The sequence below is a fragment of the Zalophus californianus genome, chromosome 5, assembly GCF_009762305.2.
Source record: "Zalophus californianus isolate mZalCal1 chromosome 5, mZalCal1.pri.v2, whole genome shotgun sequence".
In the NCBI taxonomy this organism is placed as follows: domain Eukaryota; kingdom Metazoa; phylum Chordata; class Mammalia; order Carnivora; family Otariidae; genus Zalophus; species Zalophus californianus.
Window position 1 is genome coordinate 92,376,480 of NC_045599.1, and position 21,848 is coordinate 92,398,327.

At 40.5% G+C, this 21,848-nt stretch overlaps 1 protein-coding gene across 2 annotated transcripts in view; it reads right to left on the reverse strand.

The window, feature by feature from the left end:
* Window positions 1-17,187, reverse strand: part of ATP6V0E1 (ATPase H+ transporting V0 subunit e1) — a 31,425-nt gene extending 14,238 nt beyond the window's left edge. Inside the window, exons 1-2 of one of the 2 annotated variants that reach the window (XM_027607027.2) lie at window positions 17,001-17,187; window positions 11,241-11,288 (exon numbers count right to left, since the gene is read on the reverse strand). In XM_027607027.2, coding sequence (XP_027462828.1) covers window positions 11,241-11,288; window positions 17,001-17,104 — 152 coding nt within the window. In that variant the 5' untranslated portion in view covers window positions 17,105-17,187. The remainder of the gene's footprint in view (window positions 1-11,240; window positions 11,289-17,000) is intronic. The other variant, XM_027607028.2, reaches the window with a different exon arrangement.
* Window positions 17,188-21,848: the final 4,661 nt, after the last annotated feature.

Sequence of the window (21,848 nt, forward strand, 5' to 3'; positions counted from 1 at the left end):
CAGGACTTCCAGTTCAAAGTCTGTAATAATCCCCTTATCTCCCAAATTATAAAGGAAAAGAGCATAAAGTCAAAGTAAGAAAAGTATACTTTTTCATATAGCAGATGATAATATGCTGGGACAGGTACCTAGATTTCTCTCCCACTATAAACAGTCAAGATATCCAGCTATTTTTTACATATCCATGATAGAAGTAAGCAGTTCTCAGACAAAAAAACTAAGTGAAGGCAAGTATCCAGAGAGGAAAAAGAAGTGATTATAGGTTGCTTTCCACACCTTGAGAGCACTGACTATACCAGATGAACTTGAGCTTTTACTTTCAGACCTCCCAGGGCATGGGAAACAAGCAGACAAAGCCCAGGGCCCACTTAAGGTAGAGAATCTAATACAAGTTTCACATCTCATCCCCACAAAGCTGAGGTGCCAAAGGCCTATATCTCAATGTACAGATAACTCAGACAGAACCCCTGAAGAATGATAGAAAAATCAACTGTCTCAAATATAAGCATCAAGAAGGAAGTAGAAAAACACTGCCACTGAAAACTAGCCTTAATGAAAGTTTATAACCCAAATTCATACTACATGGTTTTTTTAAACCACATAAAAAATTTTACTTAATTTGATCCCACACTGGTGATAGCTTTTGGCACTTGGCAGAAGTATGTAAATCCTTTCTGGAGAAGCCCACTTTCAGAGTAGGCCTCAAAAAAGTCATACACATGGAATTATAGGGAAAATGAATAGATGGCAATGAAATACTATAAATGCATATGGCACCATGAGTGAGAGGGACCAAAGAGAGCAAAGAGCTGATACATAACTGCAGGGACTTCAGATACTGGAATGATCAGATATGGACTACAGACAAGCTGTCTACTATGTTTCAAGAAATAAGTCTGAAATATGTACAGGGAAAAATGGGGAAAGGAGGGATGGAGGGAGGGAAATCAAAACTGTAAAAGCAGCAAAAAGACCACCTACAGAAATGAAAAATATAATACCTGAAAATAAAAAAAGGCATGTGCTGAACTTCTGCTACTCATCCTATGAATGAGAACAAAATATGAAAAATAACTATTTGATAGTACTAGAGAATGTCCAAAAGCAGGTAGAAACTGGGGGGGGATTCAATTCTTAAAGAAAGAGGTCACATCAGGGTGCCTGGGTGGCTCAATTGGTTAAGCATCTGACTCTTGACTTCAACTCAGGTCATATCTCAAGGTCATGAGACTGAGCCCTGTGTCAGGCTCCACACTGGGTGTGGAGGCTGCTTAAGATTCTCTCCCCCCCTCTCCCCTGCCCCACTGCTTGTGCATGCACTTGCGTGCTCTCTGAAAGAAAGAAAGAGAGGGAAGGAAGGAAGGAAAGAAGGAAGGGAGGGAGGGAGGGAAGAAGGGAGGGAGGGAAGAAGGGAGGGAGGAAGGGAGGGAGGAAGGAAAGAAGCCACACCAGTACCTTTATATAGCATTTCTGCTGAAAACACTGTCCAGTCCACGTGTGGGGCAAGATAATTGAAACTCAAGCAAAAAGCTGCAGTCTTATTGGCTTGGGTATCAAAAGATGATGCTCAGAGCTGCTAGAACAGCTAGAAATAAAAAAGGGAAATCTCAAAAAAGAGGGTGCCACAAAGGGGAACCCCAAAGTCTGTGTATAAATTTCCCTTAACCCTTGGCTGATCCTTGAACTGTGCATGCTCTAGGAAAATGCCAAGGACTGTGGAAAACACCCGGAAGTCTGAAAGGATGAAGGGGAAATTTTAGCTGCTGCCTATCACCAGAAGAAAGAGTATTCAGAGTCTGAAGTTAGAAGGACTTTGTAACACCTCAGATTTTCCAATGAAATCCCAGAACCAGAAGGGGCACGCTTTAATGGATAATTCATTCTAATCTAAGGGTAAAAGTGACACAGATCTGCCCCAACAAAGTATAAAACCAACTCTCCACAAGTTTAAGGTGATCAATTAATAATTTGACTGTGACAACAAAATTTAACCTTTCTCAGAGGAACAAAGTAGAATCCAGAGTCTCTGTGTCTCTGTCATCTAGAATATCCAGTATTTAGTAAATAATAGTCATGCCCCCCCCAAAAGAAACATAATCAATAATCAAGAACAAAGGAATCAACAGAATTCCACACCATTCCAAAAATAATACAGATGTTGTCATTAAAAGATAATGATTCTATAGCAGCTATTATAAATATGTTTAAAGCCTAAAAGAAAAACTAGCTACAGAGAATGAACAGATTGGAAATGTCAGAACATAAATTAAAACTACAAAAAAGAACCAAATGAAGATTCTAGAACTAAAAAGTATAACATATGAAGTAAAACTCTTTGGATGGGCTTACCAACAGATTGGAGATAGCAGAAGAAACAGTGAACCTAAAGACAGATCAACAGAAACTAATCTGAAGAAATAAGAGAAAAAAATATTGGAAAAAAAAATCAGTCAAACATAGGTGCAACTGGAGTCTCAGGAGAAAAAGAATACAGCTGAAGAAAACAGAAGACACACAGGCTGAAATTTTCTCAAATTTGATGGAAAACATTAACTTACAGATTCATATAGCTTAGCAAACTCCAATCAGAATAAACTCAAAGTAAACTACACCTACACACATCATAGTCAAATTGCTAAAACCAAAGATAAAGAGAAAATCTTGATAATATCCAAAGGAAAAAGAAAGCATAAGAAGGATCAAGTATTCACATTACAGCTGAGTTCCAGGAGAAACAATGGAGGCCAGAAGACAATGAAAGAGCATCTTTAAAGTCATCTAAAAGGGAAAAAAAATGCTGTCAACTCAGAATTCTATATCCAGAAAAACTATCCTTCAAAAATGAGCATGAAAAAAAGACACTTTCAGGCAAATGAAAGATGAGTGAATTTGTTATCAGCATACCTGTCCTACAACAAATACTACAGGAAGTTCTTCAGACTAAAGGGATATCAGATAAAAACTCAAACTAAAGGGATGTCAGACAGAAACTCAAATCTACAAAAATAAGGAACTCCAGAAAGGGTAAATATGTGGGCAAATATAGAAGACTTTTTCTCTTAATTTCTTTGTAAGACATGATTCTTTAAAGTAAAATTGTAACACTGCAGTGTTTTGCAACATAAAAAGATGTAAAATATATCATAACCATAGCATAAATGATGTAAAGTAAATGGAATTATATTATTGCAAAGTTATTATATTTTATCTGAAGTGGTTCAGTATTAGCTCTAAATACTCTATGAAAAGTTAACAATGCATTGTAATCTCTAGAGCAACACTAAAAAGAAAAATACTAAGAAGTATAGCAAAAAAGCCCTTAGCAAAATTAAAACAATACTAAAAATATTTCATTAATAATGTAAAATGAAGCATAAAAGGAGGACAAAGGATGTTAATGAGCACTGGGTGTTACATAAGACAGATGAATCGCTGAACTCTACCTCTGAAACTAATAATACGCTATATGTTAATCGAATTTAAATAAAAAAAGGGCATAAAGAACAGAGGAACAAAAAACCAGAGGAGACAAACAAAACAATTAACAAAACAGTGGGCCCAAACCTAGTTATGTCAATAGTTACATTAATTGGATATGAAATATCCAACTAAAAGGCAAAAGCAGTCAGAATGGACAAATAAGACTGAGCTATATGCTGTCTGCAAAAAGGCACTTTCTAAATATAAAGACAGATATAATGAGCCTAAGAAAGGTGGTATGATTATCAATATCAAAGTAAAATCGAGTCAAGGAGTTAGCAAGGGTAAGCAGGGATACTTTATAATGATAAAATGTCAATTCATTGGGAAGACATAACAATCATGAATGTGCATGCTCCTAACATAGCTTCAAAACATATAAAACAAAAACGGAAAGAATTAAAGAGAACTACAGAAAAATCCACAATAGCTGATGATTTTAACACCTTCTTTCAGTAATTACTAAAAAACTCAATAGTAATAACCAAAAAACTCAATAAAGATATAGAAGATTTAACTACCTTGACCTGACATTTACAAAACACACCACACTTAACAACTGCAAAATACACAATCTTTTGAAGTGCACATGAAATGATCATCATGATAAACCATTATGCTGGGCCACAAGACAAGCCCCAATTGCATAAGACTGAAATCTTACAGAGTATATCTTCTGATAAGAAATCTAGAAAAGCACCAAATATTTAAAAATTAATGAAAAATACAGTGTCATCAAAATTTGTAGGCTGTGGCTAAAGCAATGCTTAGAAGGAATTTTATTGCATTAACTGCTTACATTTAAAAAACAACAAAGGTTTAAAATCATTTACCTAAGTCTCCACTGTAAGAGGTTAGTAAAGAGCAAATTAAACCCAAATTCAGGAGAAGGAAGGAAATAAAGTCTAAATGAATGGAAATATATACCACGTTCAGGATCAGAAGACTCAGTATTGTTAAAATGTCAGTTCTCTCCGAATTGATCTATAGATTCAACACAATGCCAACTAAAATCAACAGGCTTTTTTTGGGGTAGAAACTGACAGGATGATTCTAAAATTTATATGGCTATTTTAGAATAGCAAAATAATCTTAAACGACAAACATGGAGGACTTCAACTTCTTTAGTTTCAATATAAAACTAAATATTTGAGAGTGTGTTGTATTGTGATAGGGCTAGACAAAGAGATTAACAAACAGAAGAGGTCATCCTGAAATAGACACATACATATATGGTCAAATCATTTTGAACAAAGATGCCAAAGCGGTTTAATGGAGAAAGGAAAATCTTTCCAACCAATAATGCAGCAACAACTGAATATCTGTACCACGAAAACAATAAAAAAGCAAAGATTGAACCCACCGTTCTAGTGCCTGTGACCTTTGGAAGCAGTCATGCCTAACTGCCAAAACCTAAGTGCCAACATATTGTGGAAAGCCTTCAGGTCCAAATCCTCACCCAGTAACAGGAACTTTAAAAACTCAGTTCAACAGGTCTCATATCTTTGTTTACCTCAGTTTTCCCCCCCAAACCTCCAGGACCACCTATTATGACCCAATTCCATCCCCAGACTGCTCTGCTCATCTCACCACTTGACCCAACTTATACTCTACCCTGTCTTCCAAACCAAACGCTTCCACTGTTCTATGTAACTTGTTTAATGATCCACCACTCACTTACACACTTCCTTCTATTCTCACACGTCCCATAGCCTCCAGAATCCCCCTGAGACTCTCTCAAGCAGAAGTTATTCTTATACCAGATAACCCAGGCTTTGGCAATAGGGTAACTTCTTTGCTCCCCTGTGCTACCTGCAGACAATTCTCTCTCACTCTTGTGAAAACAAGACTTCTCCTTTGTGGTGCATGCCTGCAGATTTTACTACCTTCTCATCCCTTCTTACATCTTGTGAGAGTTCTTAAAAAAAAAAAAAAAAAGATTTATTTATTCATTTGAGGAGGGGAGGGGCAGAGGGAGAGGGAGAGAATTCCAAGCAGACTCCCTGCTGACCATGGAGCCTGATGCTGGGCTCGTTCTCATGACCCTGAGATCATAACCTGAGCCGAAACATTGTGTCTCATTAACAAAATGAGAAGTTATGTACCCCCTGATGAAAAATATCAATACCATTTATAATACAAACAGAGTTAGACTCTGAACCAACTGAGCCGCCCAGGCGCCCCCATCATGTGGGAGTTCTAAGCTGAAAGGATTAAAAGGCAGGAGGGCCTCATATTTCAGGAACAAATTTAATTTGAGTTACCCAGTGTTTTTCATTATTGATGCCACTACTTCCTTTTACTAGCAGACATCACCTAATGAGGTAGCAGACGGAAAAAAAAATCACCGATCTGTGGAGACACAGACATCCCACCTATAAAAATACATTTCCTGAAGGAGCTTCAAAGCTAGAGGTGAAGACAGAGACTAATAGCCAGCTAAGAGAAGGCCGAATAAAACACATGCTTCCTCTGACCAAAGATGCAACAATTTGAACATCAACAAGGACATTAATTACATGGATTGAAATACATCACATCTCTCTAAATGTATCAAATCATAATGATACCAACACAAAACAAAAATCATTGTCCACCCTTAGAAGATGCTAGGGAACCCAATTCATTATTCTGAAAACAGGTAAGTAAAGAGAAAATCACACAGAGAACCTAGCTTTCCTTTATGAACAGTTTTCAGTTATCTGAGTAATTAAATTGTTGATGAAGTAAATATTTACGGATGTATTCTACCTAATGAACAAATTGTAGATATATAATATTATCAATGATGCCAACAACACAAATGAGACATTATGTACTCCCTGATGGAAAGCATCAATACCATTTATGAAACAAACTTAACTAAAAAATCGAACCGGAATGTGATCTAGCGCCTAGATGACTACCAACTTACAGGAAATACAGAACAAAGAAGAATATGTAAAATAATACCATGGGCGTGCAATTAACAAGGACCACTCTCTGAAGAACTATGGGACAACCTAGTTTTTTCCTACTAAAATGTGAAAAGAAAAAAAAATGGAGAAGAAACCGATAAAGAGAGACTTGGGAGGCACATCCACCAGCTGCAATGTGTGGTCTTTATAATAAGCATCTTCATTCAAATATATTGTAAAATAAATAATGAGACAACTAGGGCAATTTAAATATATTTGATGATGTAAAGGAATTAACTTTCTGTGTGTGATAATGGTATTGTAGTTATACATGGGGAAAGAATGATCATCTTTTAGACATGTATATTGAAATACTTACAGATAAACTCAAAATAATCTGGGGTAGAGTGGGAAAGTGTGTGGAGATGAAACAGGATTGGCCATGAGTTGATAATTTTTGAAGATAAGTGACAGGTAGGTAGACAAATTTTTGTAAACAGCACATAGCAGGTTTTGAAAGTTCAAAAGCAGAAAGTTAAAAAAAAAAAAAAAAAAAAGGCTATAATAAAGAGCATCCCAGAAACTGACCAGCTTGTGGCTACTTGGCCAGAAACCTAAGTGGAACACCTTAGAAGGTGATAATGTCCTGTGCCCAAACTGGCTCTAGAGCCAAGACCAAACCAAGGCTGGGCTTAGCTATGGATGTGCACATTCTGGGACAAGTGGGGCAACGTTCCTACAGGCTGCGAAGGTGCTTGTGCGAGGGGCAGTATTAGGGGGCTGGAGAGGTGAGTGAGGGGGACTCGTCTGGGGTCACAGAATAGGGGTCTGTGGGAATAAGTAGATGAGGGAACCACTTTTGGAAGTGATTAAGGCTCTTCTGGCTCTTTATTTGTTTACTGTCTGTCTCTCCTCACTAAAGAGGGCAGGGGAATATGTCTTATTTATTCACTGCTCTATAACCAGTGCTTGGCACAAAGTAGGCTCTAAATAAATATGTTGAGTGAATGAACTCTAGGTAAGGATCAATAAAATACATGCTACAATTGCCTTGTAAGCAAACTGTGCTTGTAAGTAACTCATACTTCTCTGAATTAAAATAACTTATTGTAACAAACCAATGATAGTATTACTTTTTATTTTTCTTGTTTGTTTCAAGTTTTTACACACAGCATCTCAATTTAAAACTCACAAAACCATTCTACCATGTAATCAGGTCACATACATTCAGCCTAGAAGAACCAAGGACTCCTGCCTTTTGGTCAATATTTCCTTTTCTGTATCCCTCTGCCGGTAAGATTTACCATTAGTCAAGTGCTAAAGAAAAAGCATGTTTTCCAAGAAGCAATTGTACCTTCACAATACTGCACTAAATTTCTAATTTACCTTGAAGATGTAAGTTTTGTAACTCTGGGTAAGCCACATCATAATTCAACATTAAAAACTAACCTAAAACAAAAAAGAAAGTATGGAACAGTAACTAACAGGATTGTATACTTAAGGAACAAAAGTGACCTTGTGCCTCAAAGAGGGAACCAGATGTATAACATTCAGACATTCCTCTGTTGAACTATTAAAACACAAACTGGTTGTACTGGCAGAGATCCTAATTTTTCAGAGCTCAAACAAGTTACGCCCCATGAATCTAACCTTAAACCAGAAAAAACTGGAAAGAGAAAAAAATTCCCATACTTGGGGCACCTGGGTGGCTCAGTAGTTAAGTGTCTGCCTTTGGCTCAGGTCATGATCCCAGGGTCCTGGGATCAAGCCCCGCATCGGGCTCCCTGCTCAGGGGGAAGCCTGCTTCTCCCTCTCCCACTCCCCCTGCTTGAGTTCCCTCTCTCGCTGTGTCTCTGTCAAATAAATAAATAAAATCTTTAAAAAAAAAAAAAAACTGCCATAAACTGAAGGCAATCTAAAAGTCCGTGAATGTATTTCAAATGTGACTTTGCTTAGGAAATCCAGTTTGGATGTGATTTATTTCGAGAGGTATTTTCAAAAAAATATACTTACTAATGCCAAACAGTGAAGTTTTCTTTGAACTTCAAAGTTTTTTTTGAATTTCAAATTTATTATGGAATCCCAACCCTTTGTGGAATGAAGTATTTGGGATTTCAATTCAATTCATTCATTCATGTTCCAGGCAGACATTTTGCTAAGTAGGATATATGATCAGATTTCAAAGAAACAAAAGAAAAAAAACAATTTCATAAAGTCTATACTACACAGCTCATTTCCCCATATGATAGCCTCCAGAAACATTTAATGTCGGAACACTGTGTGCTATCTTTATTAATACATTGATGACAGTACTAACCCAGCATCAACGGAGAAGTCACCAGCATGTCTGGGACAAAGGAAAAAATCTAGACAGTGAGAGGTAAAGGCTCACAGATATTTCTCAACTGAGTCACTGAGACTCAAAGAGGTACAGTTTCCAACCATGTCGTTATTCATTTTATACTTGAAAATGAAAATAAGAAGCATGGGACTCATTGGAAAGATGTGTTTAAAAAAAAATTATGAAAATTAAGCAAATTTCAAAGACAGTGGAGGACCAGAAAAATCACAAAATATTTCTGCCCCATCTTCTTAATCTCAAGTCATTCTTCTGTCCAGTAATTATCTCATTTTTAAGACCCTACCACCAACCTTGCTGATCAGGCAGCAGAGATCTTCAAAGGAATAAAAACAAAGGCCTTTTTGATCACAGGACCACTCCTTGGCTCCTGGACTGAAAAAGAGCTCCCTTGTTGGGATTTCCATAGGAGATTCAGTAGAACAGACTGAAGCTCAATCACCCTTACTAAAACGAGAAATTCTTGATGATGTATGTACTTCTTTACTCTTTAGAGCTAAACACAGCTAGTTTAAGAATTCTCTCCATATGCTATCTGTCAGACTTCCACTCTGGAAGCTGAGCTGTATCACCTGAAAAAGTTACCCTTCTAACTAGAAAAAACAGAGTAAACAAGCCAACTGTAGAAAGTCTTACCATCTAAGCCCTAGTGTTGAGGCAGTCAAAACCATCATCATTAGCAAAACTTCTATAGTGCATTATGATTCAACTTTAAACACTTCAAGTTCCACTCAAACAAGTGACTGAATGGCCACATACCTAAAATTCATGGTGATAACTTTTTGTCAGGGACAGATTTTGATCTATGCCAACAACTAGAATTGGCTCATCCCCACAAACCTCTTTGAAAAACTTTAGTGCAGGGGCGCCTGGGTGGCTCAGTCGTTAAGCATCCGCCTTCGGCTCAGATCATGATCCCAGGGTCCTGGGATCGAGCCCCGCATCGGGCTCCCTGCTGGGTGGGAAGCCTGCTTCTCCCTCTCCCACTCCCCCTGCTTGTGTTCCCTCTCTCACTGTGTCTCTGTCAAATAAATAAACAAAATCTTTAAAAAAAGAAAAACTTTAGTGCAAAAGCCCCAGAATATAAGAAATTCACAGATTCCCAGTCACAAGGAGGCATGGCCTTTCATCACGATTTTAAAACTGCTGTTTCCTACATCGTGTGGGCAGTAAACAAAAGCTTGGCCAACACCAACACTCTCCATATAAAGAAGCCTCAGGAAGCTACACAGTTCTCTTTAAGAAAAGAGAACCATTCTAAACTCTAAAAGGAAATCCATAAAAGGATGAAATTTTATGGTATGAAAAGTAGATCTCAATTAAAAAAAAAAGGGGGGGGCGCCTCGGTAGCTCAGTTGGTTGGGCGACTGCCTTCGGCTCAGGTCATGATCCTGGAGTTCCGGGATCAAGTCCCACATCGGGCTCCCTGCTCAGCAGGGAGTCTGCTTCTCCCTCTGACCCTCCCTCCTCTCATGTACTCTCTCATTCTCTCTCTCAAATAAATAAATAGAATCTTAAAAAAAGAAAGAAACTTTAAGGCCTTTGAATACTCTGAAGTGGCTATCCTTTCCACAAACCGATTAATACTCAGTTTTTTCTGGGGCTTGACTTGTTCCATTCTTCAGGGAAGGGGAGAATGTAGACAAGAACTGGAAACCTTTACAATACTTCAATGGCACTTCTGCCATTTCTGACACTTATGAGGATTAAGAATGGTTTTCCAAAAATATATGTTGATGAATTACCTAACATATCTTTTTTTTTTAAGATTTTATTTATTTATTTGAGAAAGCGAGAATGAGAGAGAGAGAGAGCACATGAGAGGGGGGAGGGTCAGAGGGAGAAGCAGACTCCCCACTGAGCAGGGAGCCCGATGCGGGACTCGATCCCGGGACTCCAGGATCATGACCTGAGCCGAAGGCAGTCGCTTAACCAACTGAGCCACCCAGGCGCCCTAACCTTACATATCTTAAGACAGTTTTCTCCCAACAGTTTGCACAAACTAATCTATTTAAACGTGTTAATTATCATACATCGATATAGCATATGATTGCTAAAAAAACTGTCTTTACTTGATTACAATTCTAGCTCAACTTCTGTTCATCCAATAAACAAAAGTCATAATAAAGAATGGCTTTATTGGCTTCATAGTGATATTTAAATGAAATGAGTATGCCTAAATTCTCCACAATAGTAAAATGTAAAGTAGTACAAGGGCAATTTCCAGCTAATTATAAGATTTAAATTTGTGCCAAATAATTTACACTTGTATTGCCAGAAGAACAGAGCATCTGTACAGTTTTTATGTAAATGTATTGAACAGAGAAAAAGTGTGCTCTTTTCCATCTTGGGATGCTATTTCTAGATGTTACATAAGGGACCAGCTCCAATGACAAAAACTTTAAAGTTTCACAACAATCATGTTCCATGAATTTATTTTTCAATCACACACATTATAAATGCCAAGAGTAATTTCCTATTATCTTGAGAAAAAAACTACTTACAAGAGATAGCAGCAAACTGAACAGGTTACCAGCATGGTGATGATAACTCTAAAAAAAAAAAAACCAAAAAAACAAAACCATCATTAGATAACCAGCAAACTAAGGAGACACTGTCAGATGGTTTAAGCCTCCTTCCCAAATTACAAACTGGCAAGGTCTGTGCACCAAGAAAAGGGAGCTGAATCTGCTCAAACACCAACGGACTGCAGTAATTAACATTTGTATTTGAAGGGATACATATTGAGGCCACAGCTTAGATGGCTAATCCAAACCCCTCTACAACTGAACACAAAAAGCTGCAATGACAATTAGTTTTGACATCCAAGAAACTACCTATCTGGTAGTTTTCTCTGCAATGAAATGACACTATACTTACAAAAATTTAACTTTCTAGGAGCGCCTGGCCGGTTCAGTTGGGAGAGCATGCGACTCTTGATCTCGGGGTTGTGAGTTCAAACCCCACGTTGGGGATAGAGATTATTAGAAATAAACTTTTTAAAAAACGTCAGAACTGCGTAGGCTTACAATGAAAATGAGATGATTCTTCAAAAAAAAAATTAGGGCGCCTGGGTGGCTCAGTTGGTTAAGTGACTGCCTTCGGCTCAGGCCATGATCCTGGAGTCCCTGGATCGAGTCCCGCATCGGGCTTCCTGCTCGGCAGGGAGTCTGCTTCTCCCTCTGACCCTCCCCCCTCTCATGTGCTGGCTCTCTCTCATTCTCTCTCTCAAATAAATAAAATCTTAAAAAAATTAAAAAATAAAAATAAATAAATATATATATATATATATATCTTTCCAATGCTGACCTCTCCCCGTCTCTATTCCTGTCTGAAAAATAGTTAAACCTGGATCTCTGATCAGCTGAATCTCAACATTTAAAAAAGTGAATTCATGGTATCCTCTTCCCATTTGTCTTTCCAAAGGCTCCTCTTCCCAATTTCCCAAGCCCCAGAAACAGCTCTGTCATTTCCACCCGTCTGACCAACTCCTCAAATCTGTCATCATTTTGTTCAGGCCTCCTCTGCACCCTTAGTCACCAAATGCTAGCCGATTCAAACTGTCTTCCTTCCCTTTCATCCTACCACAATCACCTCAGAGTCATCTTTCCCCAATAATTCTTTTGTCACATCACTCTGCAGCTGAACACCTTTCAATGCTCTCCATCCTCCACAGGAGTAATTTCCAAAGAGGAGGTCTCCACACCCCACAGAGTAAGCAAGACTATCTCCTAGAATGCAAGTAGCAAATATCAGAATTCCTGTTTACATTTATTTTCAATTCATCCTTTAGAAGTTACTCGTGTGTGCATGTACTTTCTGTGGTCAATAATACTAGCACATCATCCTCTCAGAGGATTTTCAATGTGTGTCCAGTATGTACCAGGCTCGGGGTTGGGGGGGGAAGGAGTATACAAAACGGATGAAAAGCCCCCGCTGTGAAGTTTACATATTCATGGGGGAAGACAGACAACAACAAGATAACATTAAGCAAGAACTATTTACTTAGGTACCATTGGTATGCCAGGTGGTCAGTAAGTGCTAATGGAGAAAAACAAAGCAGGAAACAAGGATAAGAGGATACAGAGCTTGGAGGCTGTGCTCGCAATGTTAAAGAGGGCATTCAGGCGAGGGCTTGCTGAGGACGTGGCAAGCTGGCAAGACCTGAAGGTAAGGGAGTGCTCCAGACAGGGGGAAGAGCAAATGCAAAGGCCCTAGAGTACCAGGAGTCGAAAGAGGACAGAGGCCTTGTGTAGCTAAGCGGAGCGAGGGGAGCCTAGTAGAAGTGAGGTCAGGGAAGGGGAGAATATAGACAAGAACTGGAAAAACCTTTCAAATAGTTCAACTGTAGTTCCGCCCTTTCTGACCCTCGCGAGGACAGAGCAATGTCTTGGTAGCCTCTAAAGGAAAAGGGAAGCTATTTGGAGGGATCTAAGGACAAGACCGACAAAATCTGATTCAGATTCTAAGAGGACCTCTCCGCACAGGAGAAACAAACTGGGGGAAGAGAGACAAAGGGAAAAGCTGAGAAACCAGTTTGGGGTGGGGGAATTGCAGTAATCCATGGACCAGGCTGGGAGCAGCAGAGGTAGTGAGAACTGGTCAGACTCTGGATATACTGTGAAGGCAACATTCTTCAAAATATCTAACTTATACATTATGCTTATAATACATAGATAAATATGCATGGGAGTTTGTACTACAAAATTTTGACAGCTGCATAACAAAAATGTTTGATTTTTGAAGAGCTACACAAACCAGTCCAGCTCCTCACCTGTAATCAGTTCCCTCCGATCACCCTCACCACTGTCCACTTTCAAACAGCAACCTTCTACTCCCAAAAGCAGGTGGCCTCACTATCCCCCCTCAAACACATCAAGTTTACTATTCCCCATTCCAAGCTTCTGCTCATTTTCCTCTGCCTCAACCCAGAATCCCTCTTTCTGTCTTCACCAAAGGCCACCTCAGAGAACTGAAACTGCAGGAGGCTCTTCTGTGTTACCTGCTTACTACTTTCGTATCAAAAGCTCCTCATTAAAATACGACCTCCAGGATGGCTGGCTAATTCGGAAGAGTGTGGGACTCTTGATCTCGGGTCCTGAGTTCAAGCCCCACATTGGAGATAGAGATTACTTAAAAAAATAAATAAACCTAAACAAAAATAAATGAAATATCCCCTCCAAATATGCCACTTAGTTGTTGCAGGCTGAAGTGTCATGATGAATGCAATTTACTTTCAAACAGTTTAGCAAAAACATATATGTGTGTATTTACACACATACACACACATTCACAGATATAAATCAAATATGAATATGTTAACACTTATTATATCTAAGTGGCGGAATACAGCACTCTTAGTAAGAGTGCCTTTCTGTATGTTTGAAAATGTTCTGTATGCTTGAAAAAACGGGAGGTGACTGAACTCCCTGTGAGCTAGCTCCACCCCCTCATCCCCTCCCCCATATCTACTCCTGAAGGAGTCACTGGGAAAAAAAACAGAAGGTTTTAGAGCATCTGTGGATTCCTAAAGAGAGGGAAGTCATGAAAAACATGAATGGTCAGGAAAGCTGACTCCAAACACAAACTTGCTTTTGTTTGGCCCATTTTCAGTCGTAGAAAAGGATGGGAACAAGGGGTTTGCTTTAGGTTACCCAGAGATTTTTCTGCATTCTGATGTGCATGTGATGAGGGAGCAGAAGGCGAGCTGAGGACAAAGCAGAAGCTGACACCCTACAGCTTGCCCGCCCCCCCACTCCTGGGTGGGATATGGGTGATGTTCTTCCAGGAAGCTCCCAACTATCTTAAAGGCAATGCCTGGGGGCTGGGGGGGGGGGGGGGACAACCTTAACTGGCACGGCCTCCGGCATCTCTTGGTCCTCTTTAGAATATGAAAGTTCTTTTGAAACCTCCCTTTTCCTTACGTCCCCCAACTCCCAAGTATATAATCAGCCACCCCTCACAACCCGGAGGCAGCAGCTCTTTCTGCCCACGGGTCCTGTCCCCGGGCTTTAATAAAACCACCCTTTTACACCAAAGACGTCTCAAGAATTCTTTCTTGGCCGTTGCCTCCAGACCCCACCCCACCGAACCTCACCTATATTCCAAAACCACATCACATGGGTCTTGCAGGGAAAAGGATTTAACATCAAAGTCTTTCTTCTTCCCTTTCCACATAGCACCTTTACTTATCTCCTTAATGAAGACGTTTTTAATCTTTCAAATCAGAAATGCTCTGATTAAAAATTCACCTAGTCCTTGAAGCAGTTAAGCTCCTTCATGTATTAAAAAACTCTTTCGCAGCCTTTCAGGAAATAAAGGGAAACTAGTACTAATTCAAACTAATATTTCCTTCCATCTTAAAATGAGGAAATGGGAACACTGAAAAGGTAACTGAATTGTCCAAGGTCACAAGGATCATCCAGCTAGGAGCAGCGATTCTCAAAGTGTAATACAGTAACTCCTAGTAGACACTTTGTGTTTTAAGAACTGCTCAATCCTGCCAAGAGCAGGAAATACAAGGATTGAGGTGGAGGTTGTGAATTAGACCCGGATAACCTATCACTAGCAGGTTAAACCTGAATCAGGACACTAGAGCTGGAAACTGAGTAGTCCATGTACTATAGGAGCCATTTCATTACCCTGGATAACAGCAGTGGCATCAAGTCCCACGGCTGGGCATGATGGGTCCCAAATAGGGGTCTTTAAGAAAGGAGTGGTCCATGTTACAAGCGCATTAATAAATGCTTTTCTGAGTATTTAGACTGGAAAGGCAAGACAGTAGGGGTAATGAAATAGCTGAAGACAGAAACACAACAAACTACTGTGTTGTTCTCTAACTCCAGTAGGAGAAACAAGTCTAAGAAATTAAATTTGGTTAATACAATTGTTTTTTTTTTTAAAGATTTATTTATTTGAGAGAGAATGAGAGAGAGTGAGCACATGAGAGGGGATAGGGTCAGAGGGAGAAGCAGACTCCCTGCTGAGCAGGGAGCCCTATGCGGGACTCGATCCTGAGACTCCAGGATCATGACCTGAGCCGAAGGCAGTCGCTTAACCAACTGAGCCACCCAGGCGCCCAATACAACTGTTTTAATAACCCTAGAACTCCAACACTGTGCATCACCTATTATTAGTCTGGAGAGTCTATAACTGAGGTTATTGGGGGGAGGGGACCCAATGCTACCAAATGATAGAAATTCATCTACCTTTTTTCCTTTTTAAACAAATTGTGATTTACTTTCAGCTAGAAAGAAGTACCAAGTCTAATACAAGTCTATTCCAGACTGCAAAAGCGGTTTGGGTCACAAAATATTAAGGAAGTAGTAGCATTTTCTTTCCCTTAATAAAGGCAATATAGTTATCCATTCAACGGGTATTTACTGAATGCCTACTAGACATGCAAAGCACTGGAAAGCCACCAATGTGTTTCAAAGAATAAAGCAAGAGATGGTGTTTTAGCCAAGCTCTGACTTCAGCCTAAGTTTCATTCCACATGATCTTGGGCTGAGAAAAAATGACTAAAAGGCAAAAGAGGAACCAGAAAGAGGGTGCTCCAAAGCTCCTTTGAAGACAAGGCTCTATACTACAACAGAAAAGATTTACTTACAAAACTGATAAAGCTCTATTTAACAAAAAAGTCTAGGGGAAAAGTCTTAGTCAATCATTCTAAGAAGTTGGTGCACTCACAAGCGCAGGAGCGCCCTCCAAAAGGTATGACGCAGGGGTTTCTAAACAATACCTCCGGCTCTTTGGTAATAAATCTCGCTTTAGATCAGGCCCTACCTGGAGCCCACTAGATGCAAGGCCTGGGCTCCATGCTGCCACACAAGCTTGTGTCGGGTGCAACTACGACAACACGTGAGACACAGAAGACAATTTCTGTTTTATCTGATACTTTCAAGCTTAGGCCTCATCTGAGTGGAGGGACCAAAGTCGTCTAGGGGCAAACCACAACTTCTCCCTGAGTCGGTATAAACCCATTTCCTATGCACCCTCCCCAGACACGCCCGTGATGAGAAAAAAATTCCCCTGTAACCCCGTCCCAAGGAGGGTCCGTCGGGAGTCACCCTCCTCACCCTCGCACTGGGGAACCCTGAGGCTGCCGCGGTAAGAAGTCGGGGGGGCTGTAGGAGGTTGGGGCCTGACTCTGGAGTCCGGGGCCGTCCCGCAAGGTCTCTGACCAGTGCAGGTCGCCCCCTCCCCCGCCCGGCCCCGCCGGTCCTCACCGCGCTTTCCTCCCAAGGCGGGCCTGGCGCACTTACCCCCGGTTGGGACCCTTAGGAATGAACCAGGGCACGCAGAAGCCGACGAAGCCCCAGAACACGCTCATTACGATGAGAGGCACCGTGAGGCCGTTATACGCCATGGTTGCCGCCGGAGCTACCAGCCCCTGCCCAGCCGCCTCACTTTGGTCCCACCCGGAAGTGTCAACACCGGGCCGCGTGACCAGCGCGCGCAAAGACCCGCCTCTCGCGCCCCACATGACCCGCGCGCCGGACTCCGCCCCTCCCTAAATCCCGTGTACTTTACATACGGACCACAGTCTCCGTGCAGTAGCCGTGTGTCCTTACCTCGGATTACCTCCTGATTTCTTTCTCCATTAAGCAGAATGGATTCCTGGACTAAATGGGAGGTTGGACCAATAACCTTTAACATATGTACCAACTTTTCAAACATAATTCCAAATTTTCACCTGGCCAGTAATACAGGAAACTAGATGGTCATCTTTGTGCTCATATTGCTCTCCCAAAATAGCCTAAGCAGAAATTCTAACGTCCTTAAGTTCCAGTCAAGCGCTGGCTTCTCCAAGACCTATTTCATTATGTTAGTGTGTCTCTTGTGGCCGTATATTTTAACCAACCCTATTGGAGGCAAACTCCTTGAGGACAGGCACTGTTTAACAGATCATTGCTCCTCAAGAGTATTATACATAGAAAGTGCTCAATGAACACCTGTAACTAAACTGAGTAATTAAGAAAGAATGAGGTCAGCCAGAACTAAGAGAAAAAAGTTACTCCTTTCTCCTATTTTTTTCTTAATTTGTTTTTAATTGTGGTAAAATATACATAAAATACACCATCTTAGCCATCAAGTGTAAAGTCCAGTAGCATTAAGTATATTCACTCACTTGTTGTGTACCCAATCTCCAGAACTTTTTCATACCCATAAAACAACTCCCCATTCTCCCTTCCCCCAGCCCTTGGCAACACCCATCCTACCTTCTGTTAAGTTTGACTACTCTAGATACCTGATACAAGTGGAATCATACAATATTTTTCTTTTTGTGACTGCCTGGATTCATTTAGCATAATATCCTCAAGCTTGATCCATGTTGTAGCGTGTCAGAATTTCCTTCCTTTTCAAGGCTGAGTAACATTCTACTGTATGTATATGCCATATTTTGTTTCTCCATTCATCTGAAGATGGATATTTGAGTTGCTTCCATTTTTTTAGCTATTATGGATTTTTTCCTGTCTCTTATTTTTTTTTTAAAGATATTTATTTATTTATTTGACAGAGAGATAGAGAGCACAAGTAGACAGAGCGGCAGGCAGAGGGAAAGGGAGAAGCAGGCTCTCTGCTGAGCAGGGAGCCCGATGCGGGGCTCAATCCCAGGACCCTGGGCTCATGACCTGAGCCAAAGGCAGCCGCTTAACTGACTGAGCCACCCAGACACCCCTTCCTGTCTCTTAAATAAAGGCAACTATTTTCTTTTAAGTTGATTCCATTAAGTCTAACCTTTGCCTCACCTTCTTGGCAACTTCTTTAAAACCCAGGTGTTGGGGAGCATAGGGAAGTGGCCATTCAGACATCAGTTTTGTGTAAATCTGTTTCATCCTCTGTGAAATGAGAAAATTCCCTTATCTTGGTATTATAGTTGTGGGCTAGTATTGGCCAATAGCTCCCTCTATCAGTCAGTCTGTCAAAAACATTTTATCACACATTGTGAATAAAAACTGGTGTCCAAGGCCAGGAACTAAGATTCAGTGACCCACCAAATGAAGAAATATTGTCTGCCTTCAAGGCACTTAAAGTCTACTTCAGGAAATGTCAGTATGGCTCAAGGACGCCAGGGAAGTCCCCAGGACTCTCCCAGCAAGTCTGTAAGGGCCTCTCTGTTCTAACTACCAATCTGTGTAAAGCTGAATTTTCTTCCTATGCTTTACCGGAAACATGTTGCAACAGATTGAATGCAGAAGCATTATTAAGAATCCATTTGTCTTCTATTAAGCCAGATATTAAGGAATTTTGCAAAAATGTAACAGAATGTCATTCTTCCCACTACATTTCTAAATTTTGACTTGGAAAAGAGTTATTTTCCATTTAAAAATGTTCTTTCTGTTAACATGTTATAGGTTTATTATTTTATTTTTTTAAAGATTTTATTTATTTATTTATTTATCTGACAGATAGAGAGAGGGAACACAAGCAGGGGGAGCTGGAGAGAGAGAAGCAGGTTTCCTGCTGAGCAGGGAGCCCAATGCGGGGCTTGATCCCAGAACCCTGGGATCATGACCTGAGCCAAAGGCAGACGCTTAATGACTGAGCCACCCAGGTGCCCCAGATTTATTATTTTAAAATGAATCTAAAATAAATGTTAAATTTTTGTTCTAATTTATAATATGGTAAATTATATGATTGATATAACCCACATAAAAGTAAGATTTTGGGTCCATAATAATTTCTAAATGTGTAAAGAGGTGTTGAGACCAAAAAGTCTGAGATCAACTTCTAGAGGAAAAACCTCCAAGGCAACCCCAAAAAGATAAAGTAAATTAGAACTGACTGAAATGCTACAGTGCAACCCCACCAATCCCCTTTCCTAAGCCCAGCCTTGTAAATGAAAACAGGCATGCAAAGTCACAAAGCCATGGAGTCATAGAGCTCCTTTCAAGCAGATCTGGAAGCCTGGAAGTTACTGGAGAAGCTGAAAGCTCCAGCATGCTTTACAACTCATTTGCTCAGCACATATGTATGGAACATGCCCTGTGGGTGACCACCATTCATTTCTTGTGTGGCAGCCATATGCCATTGAACCATGTGTTTTGAATTACCCCTCATTCAATATTCACAACACCTATTATGATCTTATTAAATCCATTTTACATATTAGGGAAGAGAGGCAGAGGTTTGTAACTTGCCTTAAGTCTGTTTTAAGTAACAGAACTGGGATCTAAATATTGGTCTTTGGGTGCCATGGTGGCTCAATTGGTTAAGTGTCTGCCTTTGACTCAGGTCATGATCTCAGGGTCCTGAGATCGAGTTCCGCATCAGGCTTCCTGCTCAGGTCTGCTTCTCCCTCCCCCCCTACCTCCTGCTCTTGCGCGCTCTCTCAAATAAATAAAATCTTTAAAAAATAATAAATGTAGGTCTTCATGGCTCCTGTTCTTTCTACTAAGCCATACTGCCTATTTCAGACAGCAAGTCAGCCAAAAAACCCTAAATTGCACACAGCTTAGTAAGACAGAGATATCTAATTCCTAAGATGAGACCTGTGAAAACCTATTCTGGAACTAGCTGCTCTCCTGCTTGGGGTAGGCTACGATGGTTGACTTAGTTAATTCTGAAGGCCAAAGAATATTTTACCTAATATATTTGCATATTTATATTGTAATTATGGTGTTCAAGCAGTAAATCAATTTTATATTATAGAGCTGTTTATATTTGGATGACCTGCTTTTCTCATGAAGACTTCTTCATGGATCAGACTTTTAGTAAGCACCCAGTCATATATGCATAGAATATTTCTGGGGCGCCTGGGTGGCTCAGTTGGTTAAGCGGCCGCCTTCAGCTCAGGTCATGATCCCGGAGTCCTGGGATCGAGTCCCGCATCGGGCTCCCTGCTCGGCGGGGGGTCTGCTTCTCCCTCTGACCCTCTTCCCTCTCATGCTCTCTCTCTCTCATTCTCTCTCTCTCAAATAAATAAATAAAATCTTTAAAAAAAAAAGTATTTCTGGAAGGATACAAAAGGAACTGGAAACACTGACTGCTTCTGGGCAGAGCTGAGTAACCAAGAATCACAGGGACAAGGAAACTTACTTTTCACTATGTAACTTTTGTACCTTACCATATGTATTACTTCTTTTAAAAAAACTAATTTAGGGGCACCTGGGTGGCTCAGATGGTTAAGCGTCTGCCTTCGGCTCAGGTGACGATCCTAGTGTCCTGGGATTGAGCCCCACATCGGGCTCCCTGCTCAGCGGGAAGCCTCCTCCTCCCTCTCCTTCTACTGCTCCCTCTGCTTGTGCTCTCTCACTCTCTGTCAAATAAATAAATAAATAAATAAATAAAATCTTAAAAAAAAAAACTAATTTAACAGAACAATGAACAAAAACACAAGCCACCAGATGGAAAGTGTTCAAAGTCCATAGTATCAGCAGAGTATGGTAGATTCTTGGTTGGTAGAGTTCTACCCAGTTCCCAGTATATTCAATTACTTGCCTGCCCAAATACACTGAGAGCTCTGTAGCTGAATATCTCATGCCTGAGTGCAATATGAAAGCAGACATTCAGAAGCAGTTATCTGAAGTTTAAAAGTTTGGAGGCTTCCCAAAATAGCATAGGGGACTCACTCAAGTGAATGGACATCTGCAAATTCAATGAAAAGGTTAGTAGGAAACTGCTTAATTCAAACTCATTCCAGGAAACATGCTAAAATCCTTGGGACTGAACCCTGATAGGCCGACCCACCCATCTGGCCTTCTCCAGTACCCATTTCCTACAGCAGCCCAAACACAATACGACTGCCCTTAAATCCTCCCCTTCATTCAAGAACTAGTATTTGAGGAGCCTGGCTGGTTCGGTTGGTAGAGCATGTGACTCTTGATCTTGGGGTTGTGAGTTTGAGCCCCACATTGGGTATAGAGATTACTTTAAAATAAAATCTTGGGGCGCCTGGGTGGCTTAGTCGTTAAGTGTCTGCCTTCGGCTCAGGTCGTGATCCCAGGGTCCTGGGATTGAGCCCCGCATCAGGCTCCCTGCTCAGCAGGAAGCCTGCTTCTCCCTCTCCCACTACCCCTGCTTGTGTTCCCTCTCTCACTGTGTCTCCCTCTGCCAAATAAATAAAATCTTAAAAAAATAAAATAAAATCTTAAACACACCCCCCCCAA